The 13,086-nt window shown below is 40.8% G+C and overlaps 1 protein-coding gene across 4 annotated transcripts in view; it reads left to right on the forward strand.

Moving 5' to 3' along the window:
• Positions 1–13,086, forward strand: part of MRRF (mitochondrial ribosome recycling factor) — a 55,927-nt gene that overhangs the window by 20,881 nt on the left and 21,960 nt on the right. For all 4 annotated transcript variants that reach the window (XM_058523942.1, XM_058523943.1, XM_058523941.1 and 1 more), the window contains one exon: positions 2,623–2,714. In XM_058523942.1, coding sequence (XP_058379925.1) covers positions 2,623–2,714 — 92 coding nt within the window. The remainder of the gene's footprint in view (positions 1–2,622; positions 2,715–13,086) is intronic.

Consider the following 13,086-nt stretch of genomic DNA (forward strand, 5'->3'; position numbering starts at 1 on the left):
TAAAGAATAGCAATAGCAGACATTGCTAATTGATCACAGCACTTTTTCCTGCCTGCCCCCAGATGGAGTCTATGATCTTTCTCAATGCAGTACTCCCAGCAGCCACAGCCAGTTGGTCAGTGTTGCCGTTTGAGAACAGCGATTTGCTCTGGGGTACTGGTGAGCATACCTCAGTGAGAGGATAAAGGCTAAGTTAAGAGAAAGAAATTGATAGAAATATGTGCCTTGTGGCTGAACCATGAGTAGTTCAGAAGTCATGTTGGGAAAATGACTAATTCCCTGAATTTCTGCATCCTACCATATCAAACGAAAATATACTTATTTAGAATATTTTAGAAGAACTACCTTTTTTAGTAGGTTTCTTTGCAGAATGAAACCTCTCTTGATTTGCATTTTTTCTGCATATGAAAGAACACTGAAAAAGTAAAGTATAAAATAAGTTTTTGGAATTATGTACATGAAGTAGAGCAAGGAGATGAGTTTTTCTAACAGATCTGAGCCAGTTCATTAATATAGTCATTCAGCAGGCTTTTACTGAGCTCTTACCGTGTGCCCGGCACTGAGCCTTGTACGGGAAAGATGTAAATATCAAGGCGTAGTTCCTTCCCAGCTTGGTAGCAGCAGTAGCTGCTCCTGTGCCTACAGGGGAGGATTATATGGAAAGAGTTGGGCCAGACTGGGAAAGGGAGGTATGGTGAGCAGCGAGTTTATCAGTGATTCAGTGAGAAGCTTCAGAAGAGGAGGACTGGGAGACCTGAGATCAGGCCACCCCTTCAAACTGGAGATTCTTTAGAAATCTGCATTTCATTTTATTAAAGAAGAAGGCAGTTCTTTTGCAGAGGAAAATTTCATTTCTTTATCCAGCTCTTTTATTTACCTTGGCCTTACCCTTTATACACCAGACTTAATTCCAAATTATTTTTGGCTATTTAAAAAAAAATCAAATCCCATGTGCCACAATTCCCGAATACTTTGAGCTAGGGGATCTGGAAGAAAATATAGACAAAGTAACATCATTGGATGGAGAGTTGAGGAGCCTAGAGTCTCGTCTTAACTCTGCCAGTAACTGGAAGCATGATGGGTGAGGTCCTCACTCCACTGCTCTTGGCTCTCAAGGAAGACCATGTCTGTACTTAGGGATGTGACCTTATCCAAAGGTCCCTGTATACATAAGGAAGGGCCTGTACTTGGTTATGTCAGAGATCCCTTCCAGCTCCAGTAGTCTGTGGTCAGAGGTACCATTTTAGGAATTCACTATTTTAAGCAGTGGCCACACTGTTAAATTCTGTCTACAGCCTCCCAAGGTGATGATTTGTCTGCATGTGTGAGTGTGCAGACGAATGGTAACACGTCATGTCCTTGTAGAATTAAGGTCATTTAAAAATGAAATGGATAAACTTTTTAGGCACTCCCTCAAAAAACAAGACAAAACCTGGAAAAGTAAAATACACGTGCAACAAACCTCATTCATTTAAACCAGAAAGTCTAGGGAGGAACTCAAGGCCAAGAATTGGCCCTGTGACTCCAAGTGATGTGGATTGGCTCTGGTCAAACCTAAAATTCTTTTGAAAATGTCAGAGGCCTTGTTTTATGAATTCCACATTGTTGTGCCAATGAAAGTTTCCCTCTTCCACACTGCTTTCTTTCATCCTTTAGGATTGTATACCAGGTGTGGTTATAATGTTGCTTGAAGTGAGGTGAGGCACTTTGGGAAATCAATGTACAGTGTGCTGCCTGGCACATTGGAGAGCAAGACTGTGTCAGAGAAGACCCTGGAGGATGTCAGACAGGACAGCAGTGTATCAGCTAAGCGATGACTGCAACTTAGCCTCGTTTTGGGGGTTTGTGTGTTCTTACCTTTATATAAGAAATTTACATAGTAATGCTCCTTTCCTGGTTGTTACTGTGTGCCAGGCACAGAACAACAGCATTGCTCGTGTTATCTCATTTAATCCTCTCTGAGGTACCATGTGGTCTCAGATTACGAAGTAGAGGCTCTGAGAATTCAAGCTTGTTGCCCAGGGTCACGTGGTTAGCAGACCCAGGGTTTGAACCAAGATCTTTCTGACTCCAAAGCCCATGCTTTTAACTAGTACGCCATACTGTCTTTCCTGGAGCACACACCAGCAGAGACTCATTGCTCATTCCAAAACATAAGTGAGTGTAGATGCGAATGAGTTAAATTTATTTACTCATTCCAAATCGGCACTGGTATATTTTGAGTGTAAAATGTCAACTGGAATTTTTAATGTATAAAATCTTTCATCTGTCTTTACACCAATCTTTGCACAGACCAGCCCCCCTCCCTTGAGGATTTATTGTGGTTTTGATCTGTGTTGCCTCAAACCATTGAAATCTTTTCAAAGAAGCAGAGCTGTTTTCTTTTTATTTTTTCCTTCTCTTTGCTTTTTTCCTCCCGCAGTACACTGGTACCAGGAGTGGACATAGTTTGCTATTCAGCTTGATCAAAGCACTCTACACCAATGTAACTTCCTGATCTTACTGGTAACAGAACTAAATGTTTCCATGTTCTGCCAAGATGGGTTGCCAGTTATCGACAGAGGGCTTGCATCTGGTAATAATTATTTACTAATTCTGTTTACCTTTTGATCTGGTTTTCAGTGTACAGCTGCAGCTATCAAGGCTATAAGAGAAAGTGGAATGAATCTGAACCCAGAAGTGGAAGGGACGCTAATTCGGGTACCAATTCCCAAGTAAGTTTGGCCGAAATGCACATATTTTGATGCAGTGGGGCAGTTGTCCTTTGAAGGAAACTAACACTCCATGGTACTTGTAGGCCAGTAACTTACCTTACCTTACCTCTCATCCAGGCAAACTCTGACATCTTTTGAGATCCACTTGACTGGTTCAGAAATATTTATTGAGTGCCTATTATGCTCTAGGGGCTGGACATGCAGCAGTAAACCTGGCAAAGTCCTTGTCCTCCTGTATTTTACATTCTCGTTGGAAAGATAAGACACATGAATAGATAAAGTCATTCCAGATAACAAAATGCTGTGATGAAAGAAAGGGCATTGGGATCCAGTAGAGTGACTTGATGAGGGTGATGGTGGCAGGGACAACTTCAGCCTGAGAGGCCTCTTTAAGGAGGTAACATTTTTGCTGAGAGCTGAATAATGAGGAAGAGCTAGCCTAGAGGAAGAGCTTTCCAGGCAGCTTGTACAGCCAGCACAAAGGCTCTGAGTCAGAAAAGACCTTGACACTTGTGTTCTCTATCCCATGTTCCTTGAAGAGCTGTTTGTACATTAGTCCCTGCTTGTTGAAGAATTTTAGGCATAAGAACAGAATATTGTTAATTGTATAAATATATAGAACTTACAGTTTTAAGTGAATAAAAATGTATGTTTATTTTTAAATTAAGAAAGGAAAGAAATGACAAGACCTTGGCATGTTGGAGAAAGAGAAAGCCAGTGTGTCTGAAACTCAGTGAAGGAGGGAGAAGGTGGTACAAGAGGATTGGGCTAGTGAGTAGAGGCTGATGGTTTGACTGGCCGCGGTGAGGAGTTTGGGCTTTATTCTAATTGTAATGGGAAGCTGTTGGACGGATTTAAGCAGAAGAGTGACCCGATCTGATGTTGACTTTTTCTCTGGCAGCTGAGTACCAAATGGGATTTAGGGGGACAGAGCAGACATGAGGAGAATAGTCAGGAGGCAACATTTCTTAGATATCTTTAAGTCTTTATTCCTACACAGTGCCTCACATATAGCAAATCCCAAATAAGTGTTGGATTAATTCAGTCAGTCATTCAACAAATATTTGTTAAGCGCTAACTACATGCCAGGCACTTTCCTAGTTGTTGGGATACAGCCGTAAACAAAGCAGACAACACAAAGTCCCTGTCCTCCTGGGGCTTACCTTCTAGTTGAGTAGACACAGCAAGTAGAAAAGCAAATACGTAATGTAATGTCACGTGATGATAAGGACTATGAAGAAAACTAAGCAGGATAAGGCGATAGAGCTGGGGGTTTTATTGTAGACGGGAAAGTTCAGGAAGGAAGTGACATTTGAGCAGAGACCAAAGTGAGATGAATGAATGAAGCTTCCAAATAACTAGAAGGGAAGTGGAGGGTAACACTAGTCGAGAGTCTTTTTGCACCACGCATCACCTTGTATTCCTTTACGTATATTGCTTCATTTGTCACACAATTCCTGTGAAGTAGGTTTTTTCCAGGTGTGGAAATTTTGCCTCAGAGAGGTAAAGTAATATCTCTGAGGTCACACAGCTTATGCTGCAGCTGGAATCTAAACCCAGATTTAATTGATTCTGAAGCCTGATGATGTACCCATGCTGGCAACAAGAAATAATCCCAACTCTGAGAGTCCAGGAACTTTCCCCACTGAACTTTTTTCCTGTCTCGTAGCCAGAAAATGGCCGTCTTATTCCATTGTGTTCTTGGTACTCTGTAAGTCAGAATTAACCCTCTGCTTTGACATCATTGGGAGCAATATAACCTAGTGTTTTAAGAACCAGATAGGCCTGGGTTCAAGTCCAGTACCTGTTTGTTTGGTTAGTTAGTTGATTTGCTCAGCAAATTTTCTACAAGTGTATTGTGTGCCAGGCTCTGTGCTAAGTGCTTGGGGGTGTACAGACCTGATGTTTGCCTTCATGGAACTCACAGGCTGTGCCAGGCCCCTTGTTTATATTACCTGCAGCTTATGTGTGGAATTTACAATTATCTACAGTTTATAGATGAAAAAATTGAAATTCAGAGAATTAAGGGACTTGCCCAAGATCACATGGCCAGTAAGTGGCAGTCAGGGTTTGACTCCTGAGTTTTTCTGTTACCAGAGTACAGGCTCTTTCTCCCGCACTCTCTGTGTAGATGGGTAATTCAGCAAAGTGCCAAGTGTGCTTATGGGCATTAGAAGCAAGACTTGGAAGTGGAGTGGATAGTAATCAGCAGGTTTATTTTTTAGTTTTTGCTCTGTCTGTGAAATCTTGGAAAAGCCACTTAACCTCCCTGAGCCTTGGTTTCCTCATATACCAGATGAATGGGTTGTTCTCAGTGGCCTGCCAGGTCCCTTCTAGGAGAGCTCAGAAATTCTGTGATGCTATGAATTTGTGCTGCTAAGTACTCGTTGCTGACTTGGATTCTTCTTAGAGTGGCCCGATTGTATGTCATATTTTTCTTTCAAAGATCTGGTTGACATAACGTGCACTTCTGCAGCCCCACAGGAGTTAATGATTGCCCTTGTGCGTTGTATATAAGTTCGAAGGATCAGTGAGTTTAACTTGAACTTCCAAAGACTTGGAGATCTGTTACATTATATTTTACCTTATTTTATGTTGGTTAATGGGCGTAATCCAAGAGAAAGTTGACGGACCAAAACCGTCTGCTCCTGCAAACCTCATTTTTTATATACTTTCTTCCCTTTGACAAGGTGGTAAGGTCATGAGGCCCCTTACTGAATTATACATTTGGTAGTTTTCCAGATAAAAAATGAATGATCTGTTCTTTATTATGGAGGCTGTGTCATGTGAGAGGATAAAGGTTGGTTCAGATGTAAAGAGGACCAAGGTTTCTGTTTGATTTTGGCAGTGACTTCCATATGACTCTGGGTACGTCACCCTAGCAGTTGCTGTCTTCTAGTTCCTTATTTGTAAAATAAGTGAAATAATACATAATGATATGTAGAGATTTGGTAGGATTAGTAGAGAAAATAGATTAATTAGTATGATTTCATTAGATGAAAGAAGTTATATAAATATAAGATACTAATATTATTTCAGTAAACTTTTAATTTTCTAGATATATGTAATTTTACTTTAGGAGGAAGGAGTGAGGAAGGGAACTAATATGTTGGGTACCTACTGTGTGCCAGAAATTATTGGTGTTTGACATATGCAGGGAAAGTGGAACAGAGTAATGGTAAATTTGTGCCTTGGTATCACAGAAGCATGAAATTGAGTTCTGGCTTTTCTTTGATTTTGGCAGTGACTTCCATATGACTCTGGGTATGTCACCCTAGCAGTTGCTAGGGAATCAGAAGCATAAGTTCCTAGGATCAGTTTCTGATGATAAAATTTCAAGTTTAGTTCTAGAGTTCTTTCCCTTTTTAGCTGTGTGACAATGGCAGCTGTCTTCACCTCTCTGAATCTCAGAGAGCTCATCTGTAAAATATTTACAGGACTTGCCTTATATGGTTACTGGGAGATTTCGGTGAGATACTGTATACAAAGCTTTGGCTGTTTAGCAACAACCCGTTAATGCTAGCACATGTTCCTTCATTCCCTTTCATAAGTGGGTAGGAGCATCATTCCCATTCAAGGATGAGGAAACTGAGATTCAGAGGTGAGGCATTGGTTCCACCTCACACAGCTGGGAATTGGCAAAGCTGTGAAGAGGAAAATAACACACGAAAGCTTATGTTAGGAGTTTGGGAGGTGGGAGGGGATCAGAAGCATAAGTTCCTAGGATCAGTTTCTGATTATAAAATTTCAAGTTTAGTTCTAGGAAAATTTGCCTTTCCTGATTGATCATGATTTGTCCTCTGCCTAATGATAGTCCACAAGTTTGCTTTTTTGCCTTAACCCTGGATGCTGAGAGCTAAGTTTTATTTTCAATTGCAGCAGATCTCAGCTCAGACCTCACCCTCTTTACACTCCTCTGATTCTTATATTCTATTGAAATGAGTCTACTGAGTATGTGACTTTTACTGTAACCTGCCTCTGATCCTTTTGGGAAGTAGGTGGAAGATAAATCCTAAATAAATCTGGGGTTTTGTTTGTCCCCACTGACAATGTGTGTAGTTTTGTTTTCTTCTCTGCCCAGTATTCTTTCATTTAGAGAAGTCAGTCAACTGGATGGATTCTTTGAACGTTCCTGTTAATCAAGAGTCACTGAGTTTCTTCTATTTTTCTTTCCTATTTATGTAATCAAATTTTAGGTGCTATTTATTAACCACCTACACTACAAGTGTAGTGCCTGGAGGTGCCGTGCTGAGTGCTTTATAGTTTCTCCTTGAATTCTCACAGCACTACTGTGAGGTCAGGAGACTCTTCTTATGCCCATTTGACAGATGAGAGACCTGAAGCTCACAGCAGGTAATGCCCCAAGTCATGAAGTTACTAGGTGGCAGAAGCAGGATTAGAATGCGAAGTCTTTTTTATTGCCTTTTTCCCTGTTCTTCTCCTGATAGCAGGTCTCTCTGGAACATCAGCCTTTCACTCCTCAATCAGGGACCCTGAAAAGTTTTGAGCAGGAGTTCACTTTGATCAGTCCAGATTTCTGCCCTCACCCCATTCACACCTTCATCATGCCCCCAAACAAACAAACGAACACTCCCTTACTCATTGTTTTAGCAAACATCACTGAGAAAACCACTCGAAGTAGAAGGAGGCTGCTTTGGTTTGAAAGCACTGAGTTCATGTCTGGCTTTAAATTAAGTGCAAGGAATCATGAATTCACTGAAGAAATAAAAGTACGTGTGATTGACTCATTCCCCACTGAGGTTGCATCCTTCCTTGATTGTCCGCCTCTTTATTTTTCATCAGTGTGTGCATTGGGTTTATTTTAAGTAGAATTAAATAAAAAATTAAAACACCTCTGTCCTAGTGTCCCTAGGGAACCACTTTTAGCACCTTGATTTTCTGGATTTTTTTGTATGCAAATTCAAACACATGTCTATATCTCCTTCTTCACGTTTCTTGTAATGATATGGGATTATATTTACATACTGTTCTGCGCTTTTTTTTAAAGTTAACAATGTATCATTACTCTCTCTGATGAGAATTCTTCCCCACTCTTGTTACGGGATGCATAGTGCTTGCATTTTACATGGAGCATTAACTAGTTCCCAATTGTTGAATATCTTGGTTGCTTAAAAATTTTCTCTTTTACTGACAGTGTTATAGTGATCCTCTAAGGCTTTGCTTCCTCTTCTTCTGCTGGGAGCGGGAAGTGGTAGGGGGACTGTAATTGGGAAGATGTGAACGGAATGCTGGGGGCCTTGGTGTAGCTGTTGCTGCTTGATCGTCTCGGTGCTTGTTTGCAGCAGCTGAGCTTCCTAGAGACAACCATCTGCAGCGCACCCGAGTGACCCCTCCGGTCGTCCTCAGACCCAAATTGATGTTTGAATGGCTTTCCTAGCTCACTGCATGGCAATAATAATATTAAGCAAAGTGACTATTTACTGAGTGCAAACTATATTCTAGGATCTATGCTGTATTATTTAACTTATTCTGTTATTCCCTATTTTTTATACATGAGCTAAGTGAGCCTAGGGGAGGTTAAGTAAGTTGCTCGAGATCATTTAGCTAGTAAAGATAGACTTGTGCAGGATTTAAATGTGGGTCTGCTTGACTTCAAAGTCTATTCCTACATCTGTGGACTTCTAAGAGCACTTTTTGATTTTGTAATAAGGGGCAGCAATTGGTATTTTAAAATTTAATTATATACCAATCCAAACCACGTGGAACATAATTTCCAAAGCTCAAATCAGGATGCATAATCTGAAAGTGAATTTGTGTGTCACTTTTTGGTGTGAGAGGCAGTCTAGAATATAGAGTATTTGTTGTTGTTTTTAAATCAACTTTATTGAGGTGTAACTCACATACAAAAAATTAACTCATTTCAAGTGTACATGATGATGAGTTTTGACAAATATATGTGTCCCTGTAACCACCATGTCAATCAAGATGTAAAACAATTCAGTCACCCCTAAAGTTTCCCTGCACCCCATTGCAAGTCAGTCTCCCATTGTCCTCTGGCCCCAGGCAACCACTTAACTGCTTTTATGAGGATATAAAATTTTTATGTTGAAATGTGAAACTTCCAAGACATTCATAAATTTATTCAACAGATATTTATTGAGCTCCTACTATGTGTCAGCCGTAGTTCCAGACTTGGAGGATACAGCAGTGAACAAGCCAAACCAAACCTCCACCCTTATGACCTTCTACTGGGGAGATGGACAGTACACACACATACAGTGTATTTGTCAGATGGTCATATTTTTCTCTCTGTGGAGAAAAATAAGGCAGTGAAAAGAAATAAAGGATGTTGTGGATGGGGGTAGTTGGGGTGATGCAATTTTAAGTAGTGTGTTCACAGAAGACATCAGGGGGAAGGTGATATTTGAGCAGAGAACTGAGGATGTGAGAGAGTGAACTGTGCCTATGTCCAGCACTAAGGCAGAGGAAGCAGCAAGTGCGAAGGCCTTGAGGTGGGAATCTGCCTGGGGCGTTCAAGGAATAGCAAGAGTGCTCGTGTGGCTGTAGCAGAGCAATGGAGGGGAGAGAAATAGGAGATGAAATCAGAGTGAATAGGGAGGCCATGATCTCATAAGGTCTTTGTATTAGTCAGGGTTCTCCAGAGAAACAGGACCAACAGGATATATACGTATATGTATATATAAAGAGATTTATTATAAGGAATTGGCTTATGTGATTATGAAGGCTCACAAGTCCCAAGATCTGTAGTCGACAAACTGGAGACCCAAGAGGGCTGATGGTGTAGTTCTAATCCGAGCCTGGAGGCCTGAGACCCAGGAGAGCTGATGGTGTAGTTCTAATCTCTCTAGCCCACACCTGTGGGTGGGCCTCAACTCGAAACTTACATATCTAACAGCTTACTTGACCTCTCCCCTTGGATGTCTAGCAGTATCTCAAATAAATACAGACAAAACCTGCTCTTCCCTCACACCCAACCTGTCCTCCCACAGTCTCCCCGATCTCAGTAAACGGCAATTTCATCCTTCCAGTTGCTCAGGCCCAAAACCCTGGAGTCATCTTTGAGTTTTCTCCTTCTACATCCACAACCGATCTGTCAGCAAATCCTGGCAGCTTTACCTTTAAAATGTATCCAGAATCCGGCTGCTTCTCACCAACTCCGCCATTATCACACTAGTCCAGGCCACCGTCGTGCCTCGATTACTGCAATAGCTCCTGACTGTCCCCTGCTTTCACTCTTGCCTGCCTACGGTATAATTCTCAAAAAAGCAGCCAGAAGGATCCTTTCAAAAATCTAAATCAGATCATGCGACTCCCTAGCTCAAAACCCTCCAATCATTTCCTATTTCATTCCAAGTAGAAACCAAAAAACACAAGGGCTTTGGGATTAGACAGACCTAGGTTGAAATCCCTGTTCTGTCACTGTCTAGTTGTGTCAACTTGGGTCCTCAGAGAAGCAGATGCCAGGATAGAATTAGATGTGCAAGAGATTTATTGGAGGAAAGGTCTGTGAAAGAGACAGGGTGCAGGTCTGCCACTGGTGAGGAAAGGAAAAGAGGAGGATTGGGTAGAAGGAGACTCCCCCCAGGGCACCTCTTAGAACGTCACCCAGGCTCATGGGGCATTCCTGAGCCAAGATTGCGCGTTACAGGAGTCCCTCTGTCATGTATGGTGTTTGTTGGCAGCAGCCCGGGGAATGTGTGCACTGCAGTGATCTTGGGCAAGTTGCTTTAGTTTTCGAAGCTTCAGCCTCCTTATCTGTAAAATGGGAATAATTTCTATGGTTTTGAGGAGTAATGGGGTATTATATGTGATGATCCTAGTGTGAGGCCTGGCGTGTCATAGATACTTAATAAATTTTTATTCCTTTTTCTTATAGTATTTGTTATTATCTAATTCTCCTGTTTAAGGAGTTCTTGGAAACATTCTTTTTCTGATTATTTGGGAGTAAAACCAATGATATTTTGTTTCTGTTTGGTGTTCTCTTTTAGTCCTTAACACTCTCTTTCCCTCTCTTCCTTATTAACCGCCTCCCCCAACCCCACATTCATTTTTTTTTTTCTATCTTTTCCTCCATTTTGGGTACTGGGAGGAGTTGAGACATTATGTTGGAATTATCTTGGAATTTAAGTTGCTCAGGAACACTGTAGTTTGATTGTTAATGAGCACTTGGTTTGTTCTCTGCATATGAATTATGGTGAACAAGACCTCCTGGAAGGTATATCCCAAATAAGAAAATCTGATGACTAGTCCTGCCTATGGTGTGAGATTCGCTTTGTGTTTCTGGAAAGGCCAAGGGACCTTGGCTCTTCTTGATACCCGCAGCCCAGTGAACTGCTCCCCAAGGCCTCACAGTAGTTGGATAATTACCATCATTAGCTCCCACTTTTCCTCTGGGCATCATCGGGGATGATAGACCTTATGCCTGGACCAGGCTCCTTCCCTCATACTTTGTTCAGAGGTGACAGCATGGAGGAGAATTCTACTTGGGATCAGACCAGGGAGTTTCACCAGATAACAATCAAAAGCCCTGAGTTACAGTTCTCCTAGCCTGAATTCTCTTCTTAAGTGTTTTTTTCCCACCGCATACTGATGTACAGTTTCTCATGTATGATGACCAGGTTTTTCCAGGGAGAGTGAGCTGGGGAAGGCAGGCAGAGTTAACAGGGAGGGTAGCTGCTGTGCAGCCACGGAGAGCCAGAATTGATAGCTGGAGGAGCCAAGATTACAGTCAGAAAACCTCTAACAAGAAAATCAGTAAAAAAAAATGTGACATTAGGCTAGTTATTTCAACTCTCTGATCTCAGTTTCCTTATCTGTAAAATGGGATAACAGCAACATTTACTTTTGTGAAGAGTTACTGGGAGAAACTCCTGTGAAGGATAAAAGGGAGAGGGAGAGGAGTAGACAGGGAGAGCCTTTAGACCATGACGCAGGTCTCACACCATGAAGAGAGGAAAGAAATTCAATAAGTGAGAAATAATATTATTTTTTAAATTGTTATCAAGTTAGCTGATGTTATTGAGCATTTCTACGACTTTTTCTGCATGGTGATTATTGACTGTTGTGGGGGGCAGTCACTGCTGGTCCACAGGTGAGGAAGAGAGGCATGCTGCCTGTCATGGAGCTTTCTATTCAGAATACGAGTACTGTTCATTGATGAGAGCCAGATAGGCATAGGACATTTTGTAACAGCTTTCTTGAGATATAGTTCACCCATTTAAAGTGTACAATTCGATGTTTTTTTGTATATTCAGAGAGTTGTGCAATCATCACCATGGTCAATTTTAGGACATTTTTCATCACTCCACAAAGAAACTGTGTACCCACTAGCAGTCACTCCATGGTTTACCCCCAACACCCCCCAACCCAGGGATTTCTCTAGGCAACCACTAATCTACTTGCTGTCTCTAGAGATTTCCCTATTCTGAACATTTCATATAATTGGAATCACACATATGGTCTTTTGTGTCTGGCTTCTTTCACTTACCATGATGTTTTCAGGGTTCATCCATGTTGTAGCATGTATCAGTATCATTTTATGGCTGAATAATATTCCATTGTGTGGATATACTACATTTTATTTATCCATACGTAAGTTGGTAAACATTTGGGTTGTTTCCTCTTTTTGGCTATTATGAGTAATGCTGCTGTGAGCATTATTGCACAAGTTTTTGTGTGGATGTGTTTTCAGTTCTTGTGAGTATATACATATGAGTGGAATTGCTGGGTCATATGATAACTGTTTAACTTTTTGAGGATCTGCCAAACTTTTCCACAGGGAGTGCACATTTTCCAGTCCCACTAGTGAATATATAAGGGTTCCAATTTCTCCATCTCCTTGCCAACACTTGTTGTTTTAGTTATTATTAGTAGTATTGTTGTTTTTATTACCACTGTCCTAGTGGGTATAAAGTGATATCCCATTATAGTTCTGATTTGCATTTCCCTAATGACTAATGATGTTGAGTATCTTTTCATGTACTTGTTTGCCATTTGTATATCTTTAGAAAAATGTCTATTCAAGTCCTTCACCCATTTTTTAATTAGATTGTCCTTTTGTTGAGTTGTAAGAGTTTTTTATATATTCTGGATACTAGACTCTTATCAGATATATGATTTTCATCTCTCTCTTTTTTTAATTGTAAAAATTATAACACATTTATTGCAGAAATTCAAATCCTACAGAAAGATAAAAAGTTCTTTTACAGTTCCCCAGGTATTCTTCCTAGAAGTAACTGTTGGTGAGATTAGTATGTATCCTTCCAGATTGTAAAAGATGCATACATGAACCTATATATATATATGTTTAGTTTACATAAATGGGAGTAAATATCTGCAGTACCACAATTTGCTTTTCTTTGCTTAACAGTATCTTGTGTACATCTTTTCA

This window comes from Diceros bicornis, chromosome 28 (genome assembly GCF_020826845.1).
Source record: "Diceros bicornis minor isolate mBicDic1 chromosome 28, mDicBic1.mat.cur, whole genome shotgun sequence".
NCBI lineage: Eukaryota > Metazoa > Chordata > Mammalia > Perissodactyla > Rhinocerotidae > Diceros > Diceros bicornis.